The sequence below is a fragment of the Fusarium sambucinum genome, chromosome I (genome assembly GCF_050947815.1).
Source record: "Fusarium sambucinum isolate potato_lamoka chromosome I, whole genome shotgun sequence".
In the NCBI taxonomy this organism is placed as follows: domain Eukaryota; kingdom Fungi; phylum Ascomycota; class Sordariomycetes; order Hypocreales; family Nectriaceae; genus Fusarium; species Fusarium sambucinum.
This window is the reverse complement of record NC_139294.1, coordinates 8025924-8044390: the sequence shown is the minus strand read 5'-3', so window position 1 is coordinate 8044390 and position 18467 is coordinate 8025924. Positions and strand designations below refer to the sequence as shown.

At 50.0% G+C, this 18467-nt stretch overlaps 7 protein-coding genes across 7 annotated transcripts; 2 read left to right on the top strand and 5 right to left on the bottom strand.

Moving 5' to 3' along the window:
* Window positions 1-256: 256 nt before the first annotated feature.
* Window positions 257-5334, bottom strand: FSST1_005359 (sulfite reductase (NADPH) subunit beta; the record flags this gene model as incomplete). The annotated part of the gene is made up of 4 exons (XM_083231626.1): window positions 257-286; window positions 344-4726; window positions 4935-5083; window positions 5289-5334. 4 exons carry the CDS (start codon window positions 5332-5334, stop codon window positions 257-259), a joined length of 4608 nt encoding a protein of 1535 aa, XP_083088789.1.
* Window positions 5335-7315: 1981 nt separating this feature from the next.
* Window positions 7316-8178, bottom strand: FSST1_005358 (Inositolphosphorylceramide synthase subunit Kei1-domain-containing protein; the record flags this gene model as incomplete). The annotated part of the gene is made up of 2 exons (XM_083231625.1): window positions 7316-8053; window positions 8137-8178. The coding sequence occupies 2 exons, from the start codon at window positions 8176-8178 to the stop codon at window positions 7316-7318; spliced, it is 780 nt and encodes a 259-aa protein (XP_083088788.1).
* Window positions 8179-9159: 981 nt separating this feature from the next.
* FSST1_005357 (ribose-5-phosphate isomerase RKI1) lies at window positions 9160-10064 on the top strand (the record flags this gene model as incomplete). Its single annotated transcript, XM_083231624.1, has 2 exons — window positions 9160-9562; window positions 9622-10064. The coding sequence occupies 2 exons, from the start codon at window positions 9160-9162 to the stop codon at window positions 10062-10064; spliced, it is 846 nt and encodes a 281-aa protein (XP_083088787.1).
* A 398-nt stretch (window positions 10065-10462) lies between these two features.
* On the bottom strand, window positions 10463-11403 carry FSST1_005356 (Rab family GTPase YPT6; the record flags this gene model as incomplete). The annotated part of the gene is made up of 6 exons (XM_083231623.1): window positions 10463-10518; window positions 10568-10846; window positions 10942-11071; window positions 11130-11218; window positions 11280-11305; window positions 11357-11403. The coding sequence occupies 6 exons, from the start codon at window positions 11401-11403 to the stop codon at window positions 10463-10465; spliced, it is 627 nt and encodes a 208-aa protein (XP_083088786.1).
* A 512-nt stretch (window positions 11404-11915) lies between these two features.
* FSST1_005355 (ribosome biogenesis protein Nop53/GLTSCR2) lies at window positions 11916-13289 on the top strand (the record flags this gene model as incomplete). Its single annotated transcript, XM_083231622.1, has 2 exons — window positions 11916-12070; window positions 12125-13289. 2 exons carry the CDS (start codon window positions 11916-11918, stop codon window positions 13287-13289), a joined length of 1320 nt encoding a protein of 439 aa, XP_083088785.1.
* Window positions 13290-13537: 248 nt separating this feature from the next.
* On the bottom strand, window positions 13538-15668 carry FSST1_005354 (uncharacterized protein; the record flags this gene model as incomplete). Its single annotated transcript, XM_083231621.1, has 2 exons — window positions 13538-13554; window positions 13604-15668. The coding sequence occupies 2 exons, from the start codon at window positions 15666-15668 to the stop codon at window positions 13538-13540; spliced, it is 2082 nt and encodes a 693-aa protein (XP_083088784.1).
* A 906-nt stretch (window positions 15669-16574) lies between these two features.
* Window positions 16575-18423, bottom strand: FSST1_005353 (uridine kinase family-domain-containing protein; the record flags this gene model as incomplete). Its single annotated transcript, XM_083231620.1, has 9 exons — window positions 16575-17058; window positions 17109-17340; window positions 17389-17458; window positions 17517-17602; window positions 17660-17702; window positions 17757-17901; window positions 17972-18021; window positions 18090-18167; window positions 18244-18423. The coding sequence occupies 9 exons, from the start codon at window positions 18421-18423 to the stop codon at window positions 16575-16577; spliced, it is 1368 nt and encodes a 455-aa protein (XP_083088783.1).
* Between the last annotated feature and the right edge of the window lie 44 nt (window positions 18424-18467).

The window sequence follows — 18467 nt, the reverse complement described above, 5'->3', positions numbered from 1 at the left end:
CTATGAAATTCGACAATCTAGATGATTCACGCAAAGGCCTATTGAGTCAATGCGAGTATTTCTACATGGAATAAAAAGCGTTCCTATCAGTTTGCGCCGGCCAAGTTAATACAACATCAAGCTATGCAAAATAAAAACAAAAAACAACAAAGCAATGATATCAGTGTTCATCCCAACATTGATCCTTCATTCTTCTTTTTTCCGTTCCAGTTCCATGCTATAACCATAATTTTCGTCGAGTCTTTTATGTCATGATTTATTCATCATCCTCTTCTTCATCGGCAACCTGGATTTGAGAGTTAGCTTTCGTGTTTTATAGCGGATGATGTTCAAGTTGACTTACGTTGTCGTGGAAGTTCTGGCCGTCGGTGGTGGCAACAATGACACCAGAGCGGACGCAGAAGTCACCGAAGCGCTCACCCTCATTTCGCTCGAGAGCGTATCGCTTGAGGAGAGGCTTCATGATGTCGAGGATCTCATCCTCCTTGATGCTCTGGCGATATAGCTTGTTGAGGCGCTGGCCGTGGTAGCCACCACCCAGGTACATGTTGTAAGCACCGTACGCCTTACCGACGAAAGCAACCTCGGCCAACCAAGGACGAGCACAACCGTTGGGGCAACCAGTCATACGCATGACGATGGAGTCCTGGCGAAGACCGTTCTCCTCGAGGCAGCCCTCAAGCTTGGAAATGAGGACAGGCAGGTATCGCTCGGACTCGGCCATGGCAAGACCACAAGTGGGGAAAGCAACACAAGCAGAAGAGCTGAGACGGAGGGCAGAGAACTGAACGTTGTCCAGCTTGTACTTCTTCATGAGCTCCTTGGCATCGGCGAGGTCCTCGTCGGCGACGTTGCTGAGGATGAGATGCTGGTTACCGGTGAGACGGAACTCAGACTCACCCTTGAGGGACTTGGCAATTTCACGCAGACCAGTCTTCATCTGGAACTCGGGGGTATCCTCGATACGGCCGTTCTCGATGAAGAAAGTGAAGTGGTTAAGGCCGTTCTCATCCTTCTGCCAGCCAAAGGTATCGACGTTGCTCTTGAACTCGAAAGGCTTCTCGTTCTCGAACTTCTTGCCCCAGAGCTCCTCAACCTTGCTGCGGAAGACAGGCACGGTCATGTCGTCGATGGTGTACTTGAGACGGGCGTGCTTTCGGTTCTTGCGATCACCGTTGTCACGCTGGACGAGCATGATCTTCTCACAGACGGTGTGGATATCCTCAGTCTTACAGAAGCCGAACATGCGACCAGTCTGAGGGTATGTCTTCTTGTTGTTGTGAGTAGCACCCATACCACCACCGGCAAGGACGTTGAAACCAGCAAGGTTACCATCCTCACCCTTGATGGCGATCAGACCAATATCGTGAGCATACACATCAGTATCGTTGTGGGGAGGAATGGCAATGGTGATCTTGAACTTTCGGGGCAGGTAGGTAGGACCGTAGAGGGGCTCGAAGTCCTGGACGGCATCACCAGCGACTTGAGTCTTCTTGTTGTCGTCGTCAGTCAACCAGATCTCATGGTAGGCACTGGTTGAGGGCAAGAGATGATCGCTGATAAGTTGAGAGCAGGCGAAAACCTGACGGTGGTACTTGGACTGAGTAGGGAGCGAACTGCACATGACGTTACGGTTCACGTCACCACAAGCAGCAATAGTGGTCATGAGAGCGCGGTTGATGGCCTGCATGGCGGGCTTGAGCTTGCTCTTGACAACACCGTGGAACTGGAAGGTTTGTCGGGTGGTGAGCTTCATGGTCTCGTTACCAAGCTCGTTGGCAATGTCGTCCATCTGGACCCACTGCTGAGGAGTCGAGATACCACCAGGCAGACGGCATCGAATCATGAAAGAGTAGGCGGGCTCGAGACCCTGAGCCTTTCGCTCATCTCGGATATCACGATCATCTTGCATGTATGTTCCGTGAAACTTGGTAAGCTGCTGGTCGGCGGCCGAGATAGCGAGAGTAGAGGGATCGTTAAGACCCTCAACAATAGTACCACGGAGGTAGTTGGAAGCCAGCTTGATGTCTTCGTTGGTGATTGGCGGGGGCTCATCAGGAAGGCCATCGACCTTATCCACGCCAAGAGCAGTCCATAGCTTAGGCTCCCACTCCTTGTAACCAGTCTGGAAGCTGTCGGGATCCTGATCGTCACCAAGTCCAATGTCGATCAGATGCTTACCACCCAGGTTGGTCAGGACACGGTCAAGATCCTTGGCAGGCTTGTTGTAGTAGATCTTGTCCTCCTTTCGGGGCCAGTAGTGGCTATCACCAAGACCGAAGATGGAGTAGTTGACGGCTGCGAGGTCAAGATCGGTGTTGTCCTTGATAGCATCCCAGAAAGGCAGACCGTTCTGGGGGAACTCACCCTGACCAGCAGTGGAAGTGATGAAGACAATGTTCTCCTCAGTAGGAAGATCCTCAAGAGGGTAGTCCTCCATGGCCAGGACAGTGGTCTTCAGGCCACGAGCGCGACCGCGGCTGGCCAATCGCTTGGCCAAAGTGGTAGAGTTTCCGTTGTCGGAAGCATATAGAATGGTCAGAGGAGCGCCTAGAAGACCCTCAAGGAGCTGGTTGTAGGCGTCCTTGGCCTTTCTCTTCTGCTGGGCTCGGACCTCGCTTCCAAAGTCCTTGACAAGAGCAGCAGCGAACTTGGGCTCCTTGGCAGCCAGCTGAGTGAGCTGGTTGTCGCGAGCAAGGAACTTCTTGAGCTCCTGCTTGATAAGCTCGGAGTCGAGAGAGAAGTTGGGCTCACCCTTCTTCTCGTTCTCAGGGTTCCATCGGTACAGAGGCCAGTATCCGGTATCGACGGCCTTCTTAGTCTCCTGAAGAACAGTGAGAGGGGAGTCAGTCTCGCCGAAGTAGGGAAGGTAGGCGAGGACGACAGAGGGACCCTCAAACTTGTCAGCCTCAAGAAGAGCCTGGAGAACCTGAGTGTAGGAGCTGTAGACAGCGGTGGAGGCAACGTATACGTTGCCGAAGTTCATAGCATAAAGACCAATGTCCTTCTTACGGCGGTTGGCATCAGCAGCAGCACGCTCTGAGTAAGGAGTAGAGTCGATGATGAGCATGTTGACGTTCTCGCCCGAGGCAAGGACGTGGTGAACACCAGAGTTACCCAAGTCATAAGACCAGGCATCAGAACCAGTCAACCAAAGGGACTCCTTTCGGAAAAGACCCTTGGCAGAAAGGAGCTCGGCAGCCAGAGGAGAACCGTCAGTCTCAAGTCTAGCGATGACATCGTCGGCAATCTCAGTCGACTTGGAGGCATCATCGGCGTTCATGGCCCATCGTGCCAACCAGCTCTTGGGGGCATCGGTGGTGAAGCTACCGTTGGTAGCAGCATCCTTGACCTGAGAAACAAACTGGCCACGACGCTGCTTGCGGGCCAAAAGAGAACCGAATCCAAACTCTGGGCTAGCAGAGACAGTGGATGAGAGACCAGTAGTAGAAGACTTGATAGCGTTGGCAATGTAGGCTCGCTGGCCGAAAAGCTGGTCAAGAATCTTGGTGTAGGCAGTCTCAAGCTGGGGAGCCTGGAGATCGTAGCCAGTGGGCTCCTTCCAAGCCTCCTTCTTTCCAACCTCGAGGTTTTGAATGGGCTTCTCAGCAGTAAGGTTTTGAAGAACACCACGCAGGGCCTGGACGACAACATCGGGGGCGATGTAGCCAAGCTGGTGGCCAACAATAGCCTCAACGCCACCAGGACCACTCTTCACGGAAGTCAAGACATCAATGAGGAGGGGACCCCATTTGGTAGTCTTGCGGTGGATCTGCTCCAACACGGCGATGCGCTTAACTGATCGAGGAATGGCCTCAACAAGTCTAGAACCGAGCCAAGGTCGGTAGAGGCGAGGGGTAAGTATGGCGGTGTTGGCGAAGATCTCCTGTGAGTTGGCCTCATCAATTGCTTGAGCGAAAGCACCGGCATCAGAGCCGAAGATGAAAAGGCAGTTCTCGGCATCAGGGGGGCCAGAGTACTCGAAAGCGCTGTACTCTCGGCCAACAGATGTCTTGAGCTGGGCCCAGATACGTCCAGCGGACTTGTAGACGTCCTCAGAAGTGACCTGAGGAGGGGCAGACTCGACTGTTGTGGCGACCGATGAGGGCGCAACAGGAGTGCTAGACTCGCTGTCCTGGCTGGACTTGACTGAAGTTCCGGCTGAGGGGGCCTTGGAGGCATTGGCACTGGGAGGCACAGTAAGGTTGCCACTGGCGGCACCAGTTGTAGCTGGTGTATCGTGGTCTGAAGAGACGGCAATGTGACCATCATCGGCGTAGATTCCAGTCTGTGAAGAGGGAGCGGAGCCAGCCTGGTATCGGCGGACACTCTCGATATCGAGAACGTCGCGGACGACTGAAGCGTCCTCGACGCCAATAGGCTTATCCTTTGCTGATGTGGAGGGAGCAAAGAAGTGAACAACACCCTTGCCAGTTCGGATGGCAAGAGCGTGAGCAGTCAAAGCTAAATCCTGTGCCTCCTGAAGGGTCTCGGACTGAACGAATGTGAAACCCGAGTTACGGATGGCGGTGATAACAGAGTAATCGGGGAATGTTCGAGGCTGAAGAGAGACGTGCAGGACAACCGGGTAATTTGCCAACTTGTATAGGTGTGACACAGAAGGTAGGAGGATGGTGGATGTGGTTGTGACTGAGACAAGCTTGCCGGCTCGGGTAGGAGTGTACACTGATAGAAGAGGATCGGTGTTGTGTCGAACGGGAATGATCTAGAGTCATGATTAGTTCTGCTCGTTCCGCTGTTCAACCACCCAATTGCTCTACTGATAAATCTGCATATAGCTATTCATTGCTTCCATATACTGTTGCCTTTATTGGCTGGCTTGCATGACACCGGTTCACACAAAACCCTCAAAAGAGGCCGGAGATTTTTCGGAGAGCTCTTGGGAGGGGTAAATTGCTGTAAAGCAAACTCACCTCAGGAACGGTATCAGCGCTCTGAGCGACCAGGCTGCTATCCTTGCGACCTGCGTATCGGTTCAGGTGAGAGGAGAACTCGGAATCGGTGCCAATGGCAGGCTGGACGGAGATAATGACATCGCTGGAGAGGTAGGCAATTCGAGCCACTGTGAACAAAGGATTAGCGATCTGATAGCGTTGCGCAAAACTCAATTCAATAATGTTTGAGATTCCTGTTCATTCTGGTCTGTAGTCTCGCCGTTGCGCCGGTTGAGATCGATCTCTTTACAGAATGACAGGTTATATCTCCGACTCATGCAGCATCCCGGTATTGTACTGCATCCTGGAAATTCAACATGGGAAGAAACTCACCAGCCTCCTCAGGAGTCTTGACCTGGTGCTGTGTAGCAGCGTCCATTGTGTCCCTTCCCTTCTTCGTCTTTATCTCGTGGGGGTATTATGATCGAGCTTGGACTGTTCTATAGTAGACAGAGCAGACAAGCTGCTTAGGTGGAGGAGGGGAGGATGTATAAGAGAGATGAAGAGAAAGGAAAGAAATCTCAATGACAGGACTCGCTCAAAGCGGGATCCGGGGTCTTGAGTAGTTTTCTTCCTTTTGTAAAGGATATGATGGATATTAGAAAAAAGGGTTCTTCCCTCTTTCTCTCAACGTCCAAAAGGAAAGAAGAGAAGTTTGTAAACTGGAGCGAGTAGAGACGAGACACGCCCTGCCTTTTGCCTTTAGTCTCTTAGAAGACGCCCCTCGTCTGGTCTGGTCTGGTGTCCGGTCCCTCGGCTTGCGCTTTGCTCATTCGCACGTCTTATTTTTTTTCTCTTCCCACTCGCCGATTTTTTCCCCGCGCCATTATTAGGTAGCTAACAAGAAAAAAAGCAGCAAATTCCATCCAAAGACAGCGCAAATGACCACCAGATTGGCTTGTATGAATCCTCGCCCTCGATTGCGTGATCGATTAGCGGGATGCTATGCCCCGGACGGCGGGGCTCATGCTCACTGTCTCGTTCTGGTCCTCAGGGTCGCGCCTTCCGCTGGAACAGGGGCCTGTGCACTACTCCGCGACCACCGATAACGAATGAGGAACTCTGTATTTGCTTCGATATCTTCTCCAATTGGCTTGTTTGTCCTTAGGTAACAAGTTCAACCAATAAACTTGACCCCGCGAACACCGGCATTGGACAGGACATATGTACTGGGGTACGCATCGAGAAGGACCCACCCCGAGTTCCTGCTGAGGAATACTGTTGGGCCACCGACGGTCCGCGCAAGAATCACCAAAATGATGAGAGATATTGGCGTTGCAACTGGTTGTTCAAAAACTGCATGACCTCTTTTTCAATGACAGCTTACAATTGACAGGGATGCCTCCGACTACCGGCCGGTGTCCGTACATTTCTTTACTACGAGTTTACCATCTCGACATTTCCATACAGAATAGTACAATTGGTAATCCGCCTACTCCATTTCACGATCATCAGGGTGGTCCATCGGAAAGATAAGACTCACTTCAAAGCACAGACAAAGAGAACAAGTGCTCGGAAGGTCCCCTGTCGCCTCCTCCGTACGCGGGAGTGTCCGAACACGGAGGCTAGGAGCCTAATAATCGATGTTGAATACACAGTATTGAGCTTACTGATTGATTAACTGGTTGGCTGTTATTGGCTGTTGGAAAGAATATGTCTTGCCATCACTGTCGAGATGAGAGCTTTCACAATATCACAATAAACATTATCAAGATCAAGATCAATACTATTATTCGATTTCAATATCTACTGGTATTAGCTGCCATTGAATGGCAGGTATTATCATTATGCCAATTTCCTATCCCAAATGATGCCAATTTATGACACAAATCCTTAGTAAACAAGAGAGTAAACAAGAGAACAATTCTTGCGTTTGAACGGTCCACGATAACCCAACGTGCAACGGCGCGATGCCATCATGTGTTCTCGCATTTTTGCACTCAGACCGGGATCGTCCTATCACGCAATTTCGCTTTCCAACTTGTTGTCGGCTCATCCGCTCACACCATCCGCAGCCGCCGTTCAGAAGATCCACAACATGCCGCGTTTTCGCCGCAAATGCCGCATTTCCTCCGCGCCGGCCGAGTTGTCGGTTTTGTATCCGGCATGGACTTTGTACAAGTTTCCATGATGATTTCCGTATATGAACTTTCCCCCTATCAAAACTCCGTCTATCGTATGTTGGTCCCTTTATCATGAAAATGAATCGCAGAGCATCAGCCACCGGTGGTGACTCGCATCACAAAAATGTAAAGAGGCAGCAACCGGCCTGGCCGTCAGTGTCCATGTTCCAAGTATCCGTGTGTATCTTTTAGGTTCGTTCAACAGTCTGCGGCAGATCCCACGTGTCAAACGACTTTCTAGACCTCGCCCGAGAGCGTACCCGCGCCGGCTGGTTTGTTGGATCCTCCCAGGCTGGGTGCCCATTCGTCAGACTCTCGGCTGTCCAGCCAGTAAGCCCGACCACAAGAAACCATCAAACGGCCAAGGCGTCCCCGGCGGCCCTCACCGTCAGGGAGATCCTCAGCGAAGGGACCCTCCTGGTCATCAACGCCGGGGCCCTCAAGGATCATTAATTGCATGTACTTCTGCAGCACCTGCTTCGCATACGCCATGACGACGAAGCTGAAGTACACACGGATCAACGTTGCGCCAACAATCAGCAGCATGCTCGCAGCCGTTTCCTGAGGAACAACCTTTCCATGCATGGCAGCCTCCTTTCGCAGACCTTGCATACCCTCAGCCACAAAATTTGGCAGGTCCGTCTTCTTGGATTCGATTGTCTCGTTGAGCTGAGTAGAGAAGTACCAGTCTAGGCCGAAAGCTGCGGTGTATGCTGCATTGATAACGGTATCGATGATGTAAAGCCATGCGAGGGCCAGGCATTCAAAGGGGCTTTGTCGTCGAACATGAGGAGTAAGGATGGCAAGTCCTACCAGGACCGCGATGGAGTAAACGTAAGTCGAGAGTTGGAGGAGAGATAACTGATATCCAGTAAGGATGGCGAGGAGTCCGTAAACGCCGGTAATCTTGTTGAAAACGAGAGCCAGTGAAATAAGCTCTGTGCCGGTCTGGAGACTGGTGATACCAAAGAGGCTCTACAAACGGTTTCTGTCAGCATTTCATGGCCATCTTCTCATCCGCGTAATACGACATCGAGTCTGAGTCGCGTGCTCCTTACCTTGGGCCGGGGTAGCCGGAGGGATCGAGTAAGCCGAGACATGGCGGTGCTCTGTTGATAAAGAATATATTTCGTTCCTGAGCCTTGAGAATCGGTATGTCGTTGCCCTTTATCGGTCGATAATGAGGCTCAAAAAGAAACGCGCAGGAGAAGGACGAAAGTACAAGCACGAATATGATGCAACCAGGGGTCTGTATCCAAGACTTTGCGCCCGAGACTGCCGGTGTAATCTTAAATCACGTGGTTCAGTCGAGAAAAGTCATGCTGATGTTAGAGCTTGTCAGCCAATCATGATGCTTATTCATGCTTGCTTCATCTTGGAGCTCTGGGCGTTGACAGCAGCCATCACGTCACTCAATGCAACCCCAAAATGCGCCTCCGAGTCTGCACCAAATCAATGATGGTTCTGGTTGTGCTTGTTTTTAGTGACATGCTCCTGTATGCAAAGAAAACCTGCAGGGTGTGTCGACGCTCTCCGAAACCCGTTTCGTTGGCCCGCTAATAGTAATAAATTGTCGCACTTGATTCTCTTTCTGATCTGACTTGAGTTGAATTGGCTGAAAGCAGTCACTTAACTCACATGTGATTCTTTTAGGCCTGCCCATTCGTATTTTGACAGTACCCTGACTTTCTATTTTGCCGCGCTTTCTTCCAACTTTATTTATGGCCTGCCCTTGGCGAAAGGGTCCATTCGCTTTTCCCATGAAGTGGCTTACACATCTCTCCACCAGAAAGTCGACGGTTCTGGTTGAGATCGCTTTCTTTCCCCCTACATCTTCTCCCAGAAAATACAGCACTATAAAACGAGTATCCCCGGTCAATACATCGTCGGGCTTCTCTTCTTCCCAGTCTCTCTTTGGTGTTAGAAACATCTCAACCAAACTACCCTATACTGCATCTCAAATTCTCCCCACCACACCTCGTCATTTGCATCGCGGGGTCCTGCACATCCCGCCAACCCGCATACACAGCTATAAGCAAAGCCAAGGTCTCAGCCTCTGCATAGGGTCCAGTTCAAGAGCAATGTCTTCATCAGCAAATCTAGTTGAGTCGGCCAAGAAGTTGGCCGCCTACCAAGCAGTCGATGATCACCTCGATGCCTCTTACAAGTTTGTCGGAATTGGCTCTGGTAGCACCGTCGTCTATGTTGTGGACGCTATTGTCAGCAAGGGACCCGAATTCTACAAGGGAATAACTTTTATTCCTACTGGAAGTCAGTCAAAGGGTCTTATCCGTGCTGCTGGTTTGAATCTTGTAAACTTGGACGAGAGGCCCATGGTGGATGGGCTTCCTGTTCCTCTTGATGTTGCCTTTGACGGTGCCGACGAGGTTGATGAGGACCTCAATCTTATCAAGGGCGGTGGTGCTTGTTTGTTCCAGGAGAAATTGGTTGCAATTGCTGCTAAAAAGTTTATCGCTGTAGCTGGTATGCACCAATTATTATTGTTTATAATAAATTTAGAACAAGTCACTGACGCACAGCAGATTACCGAAAGCAATCTCCCAGACTGTGTACCACCTGGAAGACCATTCCTATCGAGGTTCTTCCTATGTCCGCACCTGATGTTCTGGTCCGCCTTCGAGCCATGGGCTCACCCAAACCTGTCATCCGTTCAGGTCTCCCTGCCAAAGCTGGCGAATGTGTAACAGACAACGGCATGTGGCTTATTGACGCCCCATTCTCTCCCTTGCTTCTTCCCAAGGATATCAACTCGGAGAATGAGGATCGTGGGAAGAATGGCGCCTGGGAGGTTAACGCTCTTGCCGAGGAATTGGTCCGAACACCCGGTATCGTTGAGATTGGTTTGTTCCATGGCTTCAATGGCAGTGAGGCTGTTAAGCTGGGCAAGGAGTCGCAAGCGCAGAAGCCCATTGCGGCTTATTTCGGTCTCGCCAATGGTGAGGTACAGGTACAAAATGCCGCTTGAAAGGAAACGGGAGAATGTTTGCCTTACATAAAACAACATTTTCTGAGAAACGTACCGTGTTTGGCCAACCAAAGAAAAATACATTGTCACCACGGCGTTTGGATCGCCACATATTCGAGTATCTTGGAATGTCACCCCTGATTTATATCGAGCAATAGTATTAGAAGCGAAATGATTGACCAGCCTCAAAGCCAGTCGAACCAAGGCATTAAAGTGTCTTATATAACGATCGTAGGCTCGTAGTCCTGGTTGTACTATACAAGCTCCCGCACTAAAATCTGCACGCTAAGCTTGATATCCTGTCTTATGCGCGACAACAAGGGCTCTTTCGCGATTCGAGTACGGCTTGCGTTTTCCCAGATACTCCTGTACTCCAGTTCTGTTCGGTGCAGTGCTATTTAGCACGCGCATCCCTCTTGTGATTGCTGCGTGTTGTTCGTCTTGACGTCGATCACTAAGACAATGTGTTAGTTGCATCTAAAAGTCGCAGGTGGCGCACTTACTCTGGTTTGAAGCTTGCGCAGCAGCGTCGCTTCCCTCCATACCAGGCAGGGCTTGAGCTATTCTCTTGAATAGGTTCTTCACGTTGTGACCTAGTTTTGCGCTTGTCTCGACAAACATCAGGTTGTTCTTCTTGGCCTCTTCCTCGCCCTGCTGTGTAGTGACTTCTCGCTTGTCGTTCAAATCCGTCTTGTTGCCAACCAACACAATAATAACATCGTTACCTCGTTCGGCTCGTACATCATCAATCCACTTCTTGGTGTTTTGGAACGACTTGGCGTCTGTGGAGGAGACCAACAGTTAGCACGACTCATGCATAGCCATGATTGGAGGCGAGGGGGTTAATAGGTGGTGGGGTCAGCCTGGGGGGACATACTAGAGATATCATAGACAACAACGGCCACGCTTGAATCACGGATGTAGGATGGAATCAGACTTCGGAATCGTTCTTGTCCAGCGGTATCCCATAGCTGCAATCGCACTGTTCGGTCCTCGAGGTACATGGTCTAAGTGCACCGCATGTTAGTCTTTCTTGCGCCTAGGCTCGGCTGTGACGGTGCTGACCTTGGAGAGGAAATCAATGCCAATCGTCGCTTGGTACATGTTGTCGAAAGAGTCGTACATGAATCGTGTGATCAAAGAGGTCTTGCCAACTGTTGGGATTGTTGTTAGTGACGTTTGAACGGGAAGGTCCGTCATCGGTCATGGACGTACCACTCTGCTCTCCTAGAAACACCAACCTGTATAAGCCATTAGTAATTGTATACGACTATGATTCTTGGTATACACACTTGAACTTCTTCAAGGGGTTGTTGTATGAGCCACCAGCCTGCGCCATGTTTGCGGTTGTGTGGTCTTGTTCGGTGTATTTTGCAGGGACGGTGTATGTGACAGCTGTCAAAGCTAAGAGATATAGGTCGTCGGAGAATACGATGCTGAGGAGATGATCCTGGCCTTGGCGACGCAAAGAAAGATCAAAGAATGGTGCAACCTCGAGAGTGGCAACTTGATTGTATAGGGATAAAGGCTAATTACAAGTTGGAATCTGGAGAAAGGAGCGTCTAGATCCTAGATTCGGCAGGAGCGTATGAGATGGAGGCCACCCTGAACAAGTTCAAGGAAGGTGCACGTGCCGATAAGAATATGTCTCCGTTTACTTGACGGTGTCCCCAACAAGTCAAGCGTAACTTATACCGTCTCCGTATTTTCTATGGATATGGCGAGTCGAGACTTTCGGCTCCACTAAAAAATTAAGAAATCGGTCCCCCACCACTTCTATCGACAAGCAGCCTTTTCGTTCTTCATTATCGACAATACAAAAATATCCTTTCTAGGAAAGGAATCGCAAAAATGCCTGTATTAGAATCAAAGAATGCTGGCAACGGAGCTGCTCCTCAGCAGCACAGCCAAAAGTCAAGAAAAGGCAAAAAAGCGTGGAGGAAGAATGTCGATGTTACCGACGTGCAGGAGGGTCTCGCAGAGCTGAACAAGGAGATCATCCAAGGGTAAGATATTAATTATCTTGTCGCGCATTTAACCCCTAGCTAACAAGTAAACAGTGGTGTCATCAAGGAGCGACCGTCGGAACAACTCTTCGCCCTCGACATAAAGGGCGATGCTGCTCTTGAGAAGAAGTTCAACAAGCACATCAAGAAGGGTCTCAAGGCCGACGATATCATCAATGCCCGGTCGCCAGTTCCCGCTGTCTCTATGCGCAAGCGACCAGGTGACAAGACCACCAATGGAATTCTCCCCACGAAGCGCCAGCGAACTGATTGGGTGTCCCACAAGGAGCTCTCTCGACTGAAGCGAGTTGCCGACGGCCAACACGAGAACACTGTTCAAGTACAGGATGCTACCTACGATATCTGGGATATGCCTGCGGCGCCTAAGGAGAAGAATGTCGACAACTTTGTGGAAGAGCAGATTAAGCCCAAGGTACCCAAGTCAATGAAGAAAGAGCCCCTATCCCTACTCGAGAGCGGAAAGCAGATACCTGCCGTTCTCAAGCCCACTGGAGGATACAGTTACAACCCTATGTTCACCGACTACGAGGAGCGCTTAGCAGAGGAGAGCGAAAAGGCTCTTGAGGCTGAGCGCCAGCGCCTGGCGCAAGAGGAACTGGAGAGAGAGAAGCAAGAGGCTGCCGCCCGATCAGCAGCTGAGGCAGAGGCCGCCGAGGCTCGTGCCAACCTTTCAGAATGGGAGGAGGATTCCGAGTGGGAAGGTTTCCAGAGCGGTGCCGAAGACAGCAAGCCATCCGTCAAGCGCCCGCAGAGAAAGACACAGACTCAACGCAATCGCATTGCGCGTCGCAAGGAGGAAGAGCGCCTGGCAAAGGAAAAGGCTGCTATCAAGGCCCAGCGACGCCAAGAGCAGCGCATCAGGGAAATTGCCGAGGAGATCGAAGAAAAGGATCGAAACAAGGCCCTCGCTGCACTTAATGAAGATCCAGCCGACCCTATCGACGAGCTTCGTCAGGAGAAGTTGCGGCGCAAGCAGCTCGGCAAGTACAAGCTTCCCGAGCGAGATCTTGAGCTGGTTCTTCCGGATGAGCTGCAAGACTCGCTGCGACGATTGAAGCCCGAAGGTAACATGCTCCGAGACAGGTACCGAAGCATGCTGGTGCGCGGAAAGGTTGAGAGCAGGAGACATATTCCGTTCCACAAGCAGGCAAAGGGCAAGTACACGGAGAAGTGGACATACAAGGACTTCAAGATATAATAGACGATAGACCGGCGTCCAGAGGCTTTAGCGAGAAAATAATATTGCGACTTTTGCTACAAGTCTTGAACTTGAACTACTGTGAAACACGTGCAAAACTACGGATTAATTGCAGATGTACTGTTCTCTATACATCGCAAGTCCACGTCTAGCAACTTATTTTTTTAACAGGTCTCCAAATGCCTCCATACTAAGCTCCAACGCCACGAAATCTAAAAGAAAAGAACATTATGTCATCGAGGAATTGTTTAGAAACTCATAAGATCTATCCCATGTTAGTGACCATTCGCAAAGATTAACAAAGAGATACGAACCTCGTCCGAAGAGACCTCGCTTGGTCCAATCCATAGCCATCAAGAGTCGTGTTCGCAGACTCACGCTCTGCGCAAAGTAGACAGAACGCCAAGCATAGACGGCCCAAAGGCCACCAGCTATACTTCGGCCTTCGCCCAAGTCGAAAATAGCAGAGTTGCCAACATAGGCAAGACTGCCAAGATGCTTGTACTCAAACGCCTTGTAAACAGCTGCGTCAACATCGCCATCGCGGATGTCGTTGACATCTAGACCTTCGTGCAGGCGCGACATGCGGTTGAACTTTCGGGCCAAGTACTGTCCCTGCTGATGAGCACGTTGAGCGGTCGCGGGCAAGGATGTGAGCTTGTTGTCGACGTTGCGAAGAAGTTGGGTCAACTCGTCAAAGTCGAGGGTGCCGGACTTGTCCTTGTCGAACTCCTTGAACAGCTTGTCCACACGCTTAAGGTGGCCGACGGCCTGAGGGAATCGCTTCTTGACATCATCAGCTACACCGCGCCAATCAGCGAAGCTGAGCTGCAAAGTCTCAGGATCTTTGCCTCGCTTCCAGGCTAAGGAACGAAGGAAAGTGACGATGTGGTCGGCGACGTTGTTCTGAACAGTGGAACAATCGCCGATGGCGTACACATCACCCATGGGTGAGCCGTTGAGACGGAGGTGAGTATCAGTCTCCAGAGCGTGTCGGTTTGTTTGACTCTTGCCCAACTTAGCAGCCATGGTTTGGCAGAATTGAGTCTGCGAGACACCCGTGGACCAAAGACAGAAGCCAATAGGAAGTTCCTTGGTGATTGTTTCACCACCCTCTTGCTTTTGTGTGAAGATGATCTTGTCTGGGAGGACCTCCTTGACGCGAGAGTTTGTCTGGACATCGACCTGATCACGGGCAAATCGATCCTCGGCATATCGGGACACAGTTTCGTCGTAAGTGTTGAGGATGTGGCTGCGGCTCTGAATAAGATGAACAGAGATCTCGTTTCTTAAAAGGCGAGGGAAATGTCGTGTTAGATCCTCGTTGAGAAGATCGAAAAGCTCTGCAGCAAACTCAACACCTGTAGGACCACCACCACTGACACAGAAAGAGAGCAGACGCTTGCGTTCCTCATCGGGACATGTAGGTAGGTTAGCTAACTCAAAGTTCTGAATGACCTGGTTTCGGATCTTGCGTGCATCGTTGATATCCTTAAGGAAGAAAGCATTTTCTAGACCCTTGACACCGTGAGGGTTGGTTGTTGAACCAACTGCAATGACAAGCTTATCGTAAGGAACATAGAATCTAATGTCTTTTCCGCTTGCGTCGACTTGCGAGACCTCAACCATCTTGTGGGAAAAGTCTACATCTTCGGCTTTGGCACGAATGAAGTGACCGTTGACGCGGCTTAGAATTCTTCGGATAGGCTCAACAAGTGATCGTAACTCGAGAGTGCCAACTGTTGCGGAGGGAAGCATGGGGGTGAAGAGGAAGTAGTTGGTTGGCGAGATGACTGTAACATGGTAGTCCTCTGGGTTCAACTCTTTGAGGAGTGCAACACCACCCCATCCACCACCGAGTATAACCAGCCGAGGCTTGTCCTTTAGACGACGATGCTCTTCTGTATCATCGTCATCGATGTATACTTCGGCAATTGGTAGGTTCTTTTCACCTCCACTGCGAGGTTGGAGGGCAATCTTTGAAACGTCGATATCGCTCTGGTTAGGATGTTCGAAGTACGTAGACGCATCATAGATGAAAAAGCCCACGACGCCGACGCCAATAACAGATATGGAGATTCCGACCCAAGCTGCTGCACGATAGCAGAAGTTGAGGAGCCATGACTTTCCTTGAGGCAGTGGCTTTCCAGAGAGATTGCGCACAAAGAACTGAGAGGGCAATTGGCGTTTCGCTTGGCTGGTTACTGAGGAACCTTTGGTAACGGAAGGCGAGGCGCCTGTGAGCTTGACGAAGCTTCGTGATTGCGACGAGTAAAGCGGGCGAGGAGTGAGAGATGTCTTTATGCAACGAGAGCTGTTGATGGCTCTGGTTTGGCCAGCGCGAGCCAGTCGCGCGGCCATCATAGTAGGCACGGGCATGGTAGGTAGTACTAGAGATGTAATTATTCGCTGTTGCACGAAATGTTGAGAGAAGGAGCACTCAATGGAGTGTGCAAGCAAGTTGGTAAAGAAGGACGAAACAGAGAGAAAGAAGAGAGATTGCTATCTTCTGGTTTCGATGCCACTATTAAGTTAATTATTGTGTAATGCATTCAATGGAGCTTCCCGTTTACGGAGCTGTACAACCAGGAACGGGAGGGAGGCATATACCTCTAGCAGCTGAAAGGTACCTTAGTAGGTAGGTACCTCCATGATGGTTCAGCTACGTCATGGTTAGGCATGTCAATCATGGCCATTTAATTTCTTGGCGATTCATGGAAAATCGATGAGAGGTTACTCCACCACAATTCTAGAAGCAAAGCAAAGAATATCATCAGTATTCTTTGTTTTTTCTTCTTCTTCATTTGACATTGCAGACACAAAATACAATGCAATGAGTGAACTTCAACTCATAGGTACCTGCTAAATCATGGACCGGATATGTCGGCTACTATGTCATGACGCTTCGGCCGACTTGTGTCAAGTAATAAATAGTATCACCGAGTGGCTCCTCTTTTCCAAGATATGCTGTTAGCTGCGGGAGTACCGTTTCTTTTCACGGGTTTTTGTTATCAAACCATTACAGATGATATGTCAGATGGTGGATGCTGACGTAGCAATATTTTATTCGTTTATTTTTGTGCTTTACGGTTGTTTTGGCATTTCAATCATCGGTTCAGTCAGTTATTTCAATGCCGACTTTGCCACCAATCTTGACTGCAAACACTAGATTGATCCAATCTAGTAACCATTGTCGCAGTATACTCTGGGCCATTCTTTGCGGAAAGATATATACTATACTATGTATGCATGCATGCATGCAACAGCGTGTCCGACAGCACTAGACTAACAACGGAAATACCTCTTCTCTACCCATCGTTCCTGTTGGTAGTCGAGCATATTGCAAACCACCACAGTGATTTCTGGGAACACAGATGTCAATCTGTGAAGTCCAACCTTGCCTGCCGAGTATGTAGCCAGAACGATACGGTCCTGCTGCACGCCATGGTCGACCAAGACCTGCACCGCCATTAGGGCAGCACCACCGGTGGCCATTTGGGTATCAAGTAGCAAGACACTCTGCTGGCTTGCAATATCGTCGGGCAGTCGCAGGTAGTGAAGTTCCGGCTCTCCTGTTGAGTAGTCGGACTGGATAAGAAGTCGACCTGTTCGGCAGTCCGGAATAGTCTTTCGCAGCGCCGGCTCAAACGCTGATCCTCCTCGGAGTACAATAACGGCGCAGACCTCACCTGTTGGCACAAGGCCCTTGTATTCGTATCCTTGCGGTGTGATGATCTTCTTGGCCTCGAAGTGGGCATTGTTGAGGGCCCTTGACTATGTTAGCAAGTCCTTCAATTTCACCTCCCACCGATATCTTACTGTTCGATGATCAAGCTAGCAAGTCTGTCAAAGTAAAAGATGAAGTCCTCGGGATCCGTATCGATATCTTGAAGGATGGTGTTCATAAATTTGAGTTGTCGGGTGTCGTTCAAAACCACAACGCGATCAGATAGAGCAGAACCCTTACTCGCTGCCTCGAGTCGAGACAGAGCCTCTCGGTGATGTCTTGACTTTTCAAATAGCTTCTTCTCAACGAACTGGACCATCATATCTACGGATGTAAGCTGCAAACCATCTCAACGTTAAGAACAATGCTTACCAAGTGCTACTCTGTTCTCGATACCTCTCGGCACGATCAAATCAGCCACCTTGCGCTGCGGCTCCACGAACTATGGAGCTGTTAGTGAACTCGAAGTTATACTGACCATTTCAAGACGGCGGATATACCTTTTCAAAGTTGGGCTTGACAAATCCAAACCACTGCTTGATGATACCCTCGATATCTCGGCCACGTTCTCGTACATCGCGCACAACTATTCATGTTTGTTCAGCGATTATTTAATGTGAGCTACAATGTTGCCAGAACTTACGTCTTCGTGATAAGCATGTGTCTGCATCTGCTTCACAATAGATCTAATCGATGGTCAGGCCCCGACCATTCTACGAGTCGTGGTAGCTTGAACTTACACCCATATCAAGTAGCTCAATAACTCGGGGGTCATATAGAGCAAAGATACCCTCTAGGACGAGCACATGAGGCGAGTAGATAGACGTCGTGTGATCCAATCGCGCGTGCTTCGCAAATGAATAGACAGGGATCTCAGCACGCCTTCTGCAAGTATAATGAGACGTCAGTCGAGTTCTGTGACGCCAACAATAAAACTGTCGGCAACCAAACATACCCAGCTTTCAGATCCCTTAATTTCTCAACCAGAACATCAAAGTCGATGGCCTGTGTAAGTTGTCCATCAGTTACTGTTTCGAGAGCTCATGTCTTCACGTGCAGAACAGAAAGCATACATCGGGAGAGTCAAAGTCATGTTCATTGGCAAAAGCCATTTTAGACTGCTCGGGAGTCAAGGTCTTATAGAAAGAGTCCTAGACATATAATAAGCATAATGTTTTAACATATAAGATTTTTTTAAGGGTTTCGTGCCATGGATAAAATAACGACCCAGGGTAGGTTCAGCTTCTTGACGATGGCCTGGGACAGGGTCGACTTGCCCGAGCCCGAGCTGCCCGCGACACCGATGATACTGACATCTGCCCAGGGAGGTGAGTAGTAAGCTCGCTTCTGAACCGTGACATGGCTCTCGAGCCCGCCATTGATTTCAGGGATCGCAGAGGCGGACATTGCGGTGGGCTAGCTCTCGATGAGGTCACCGTCAACCTTGAATT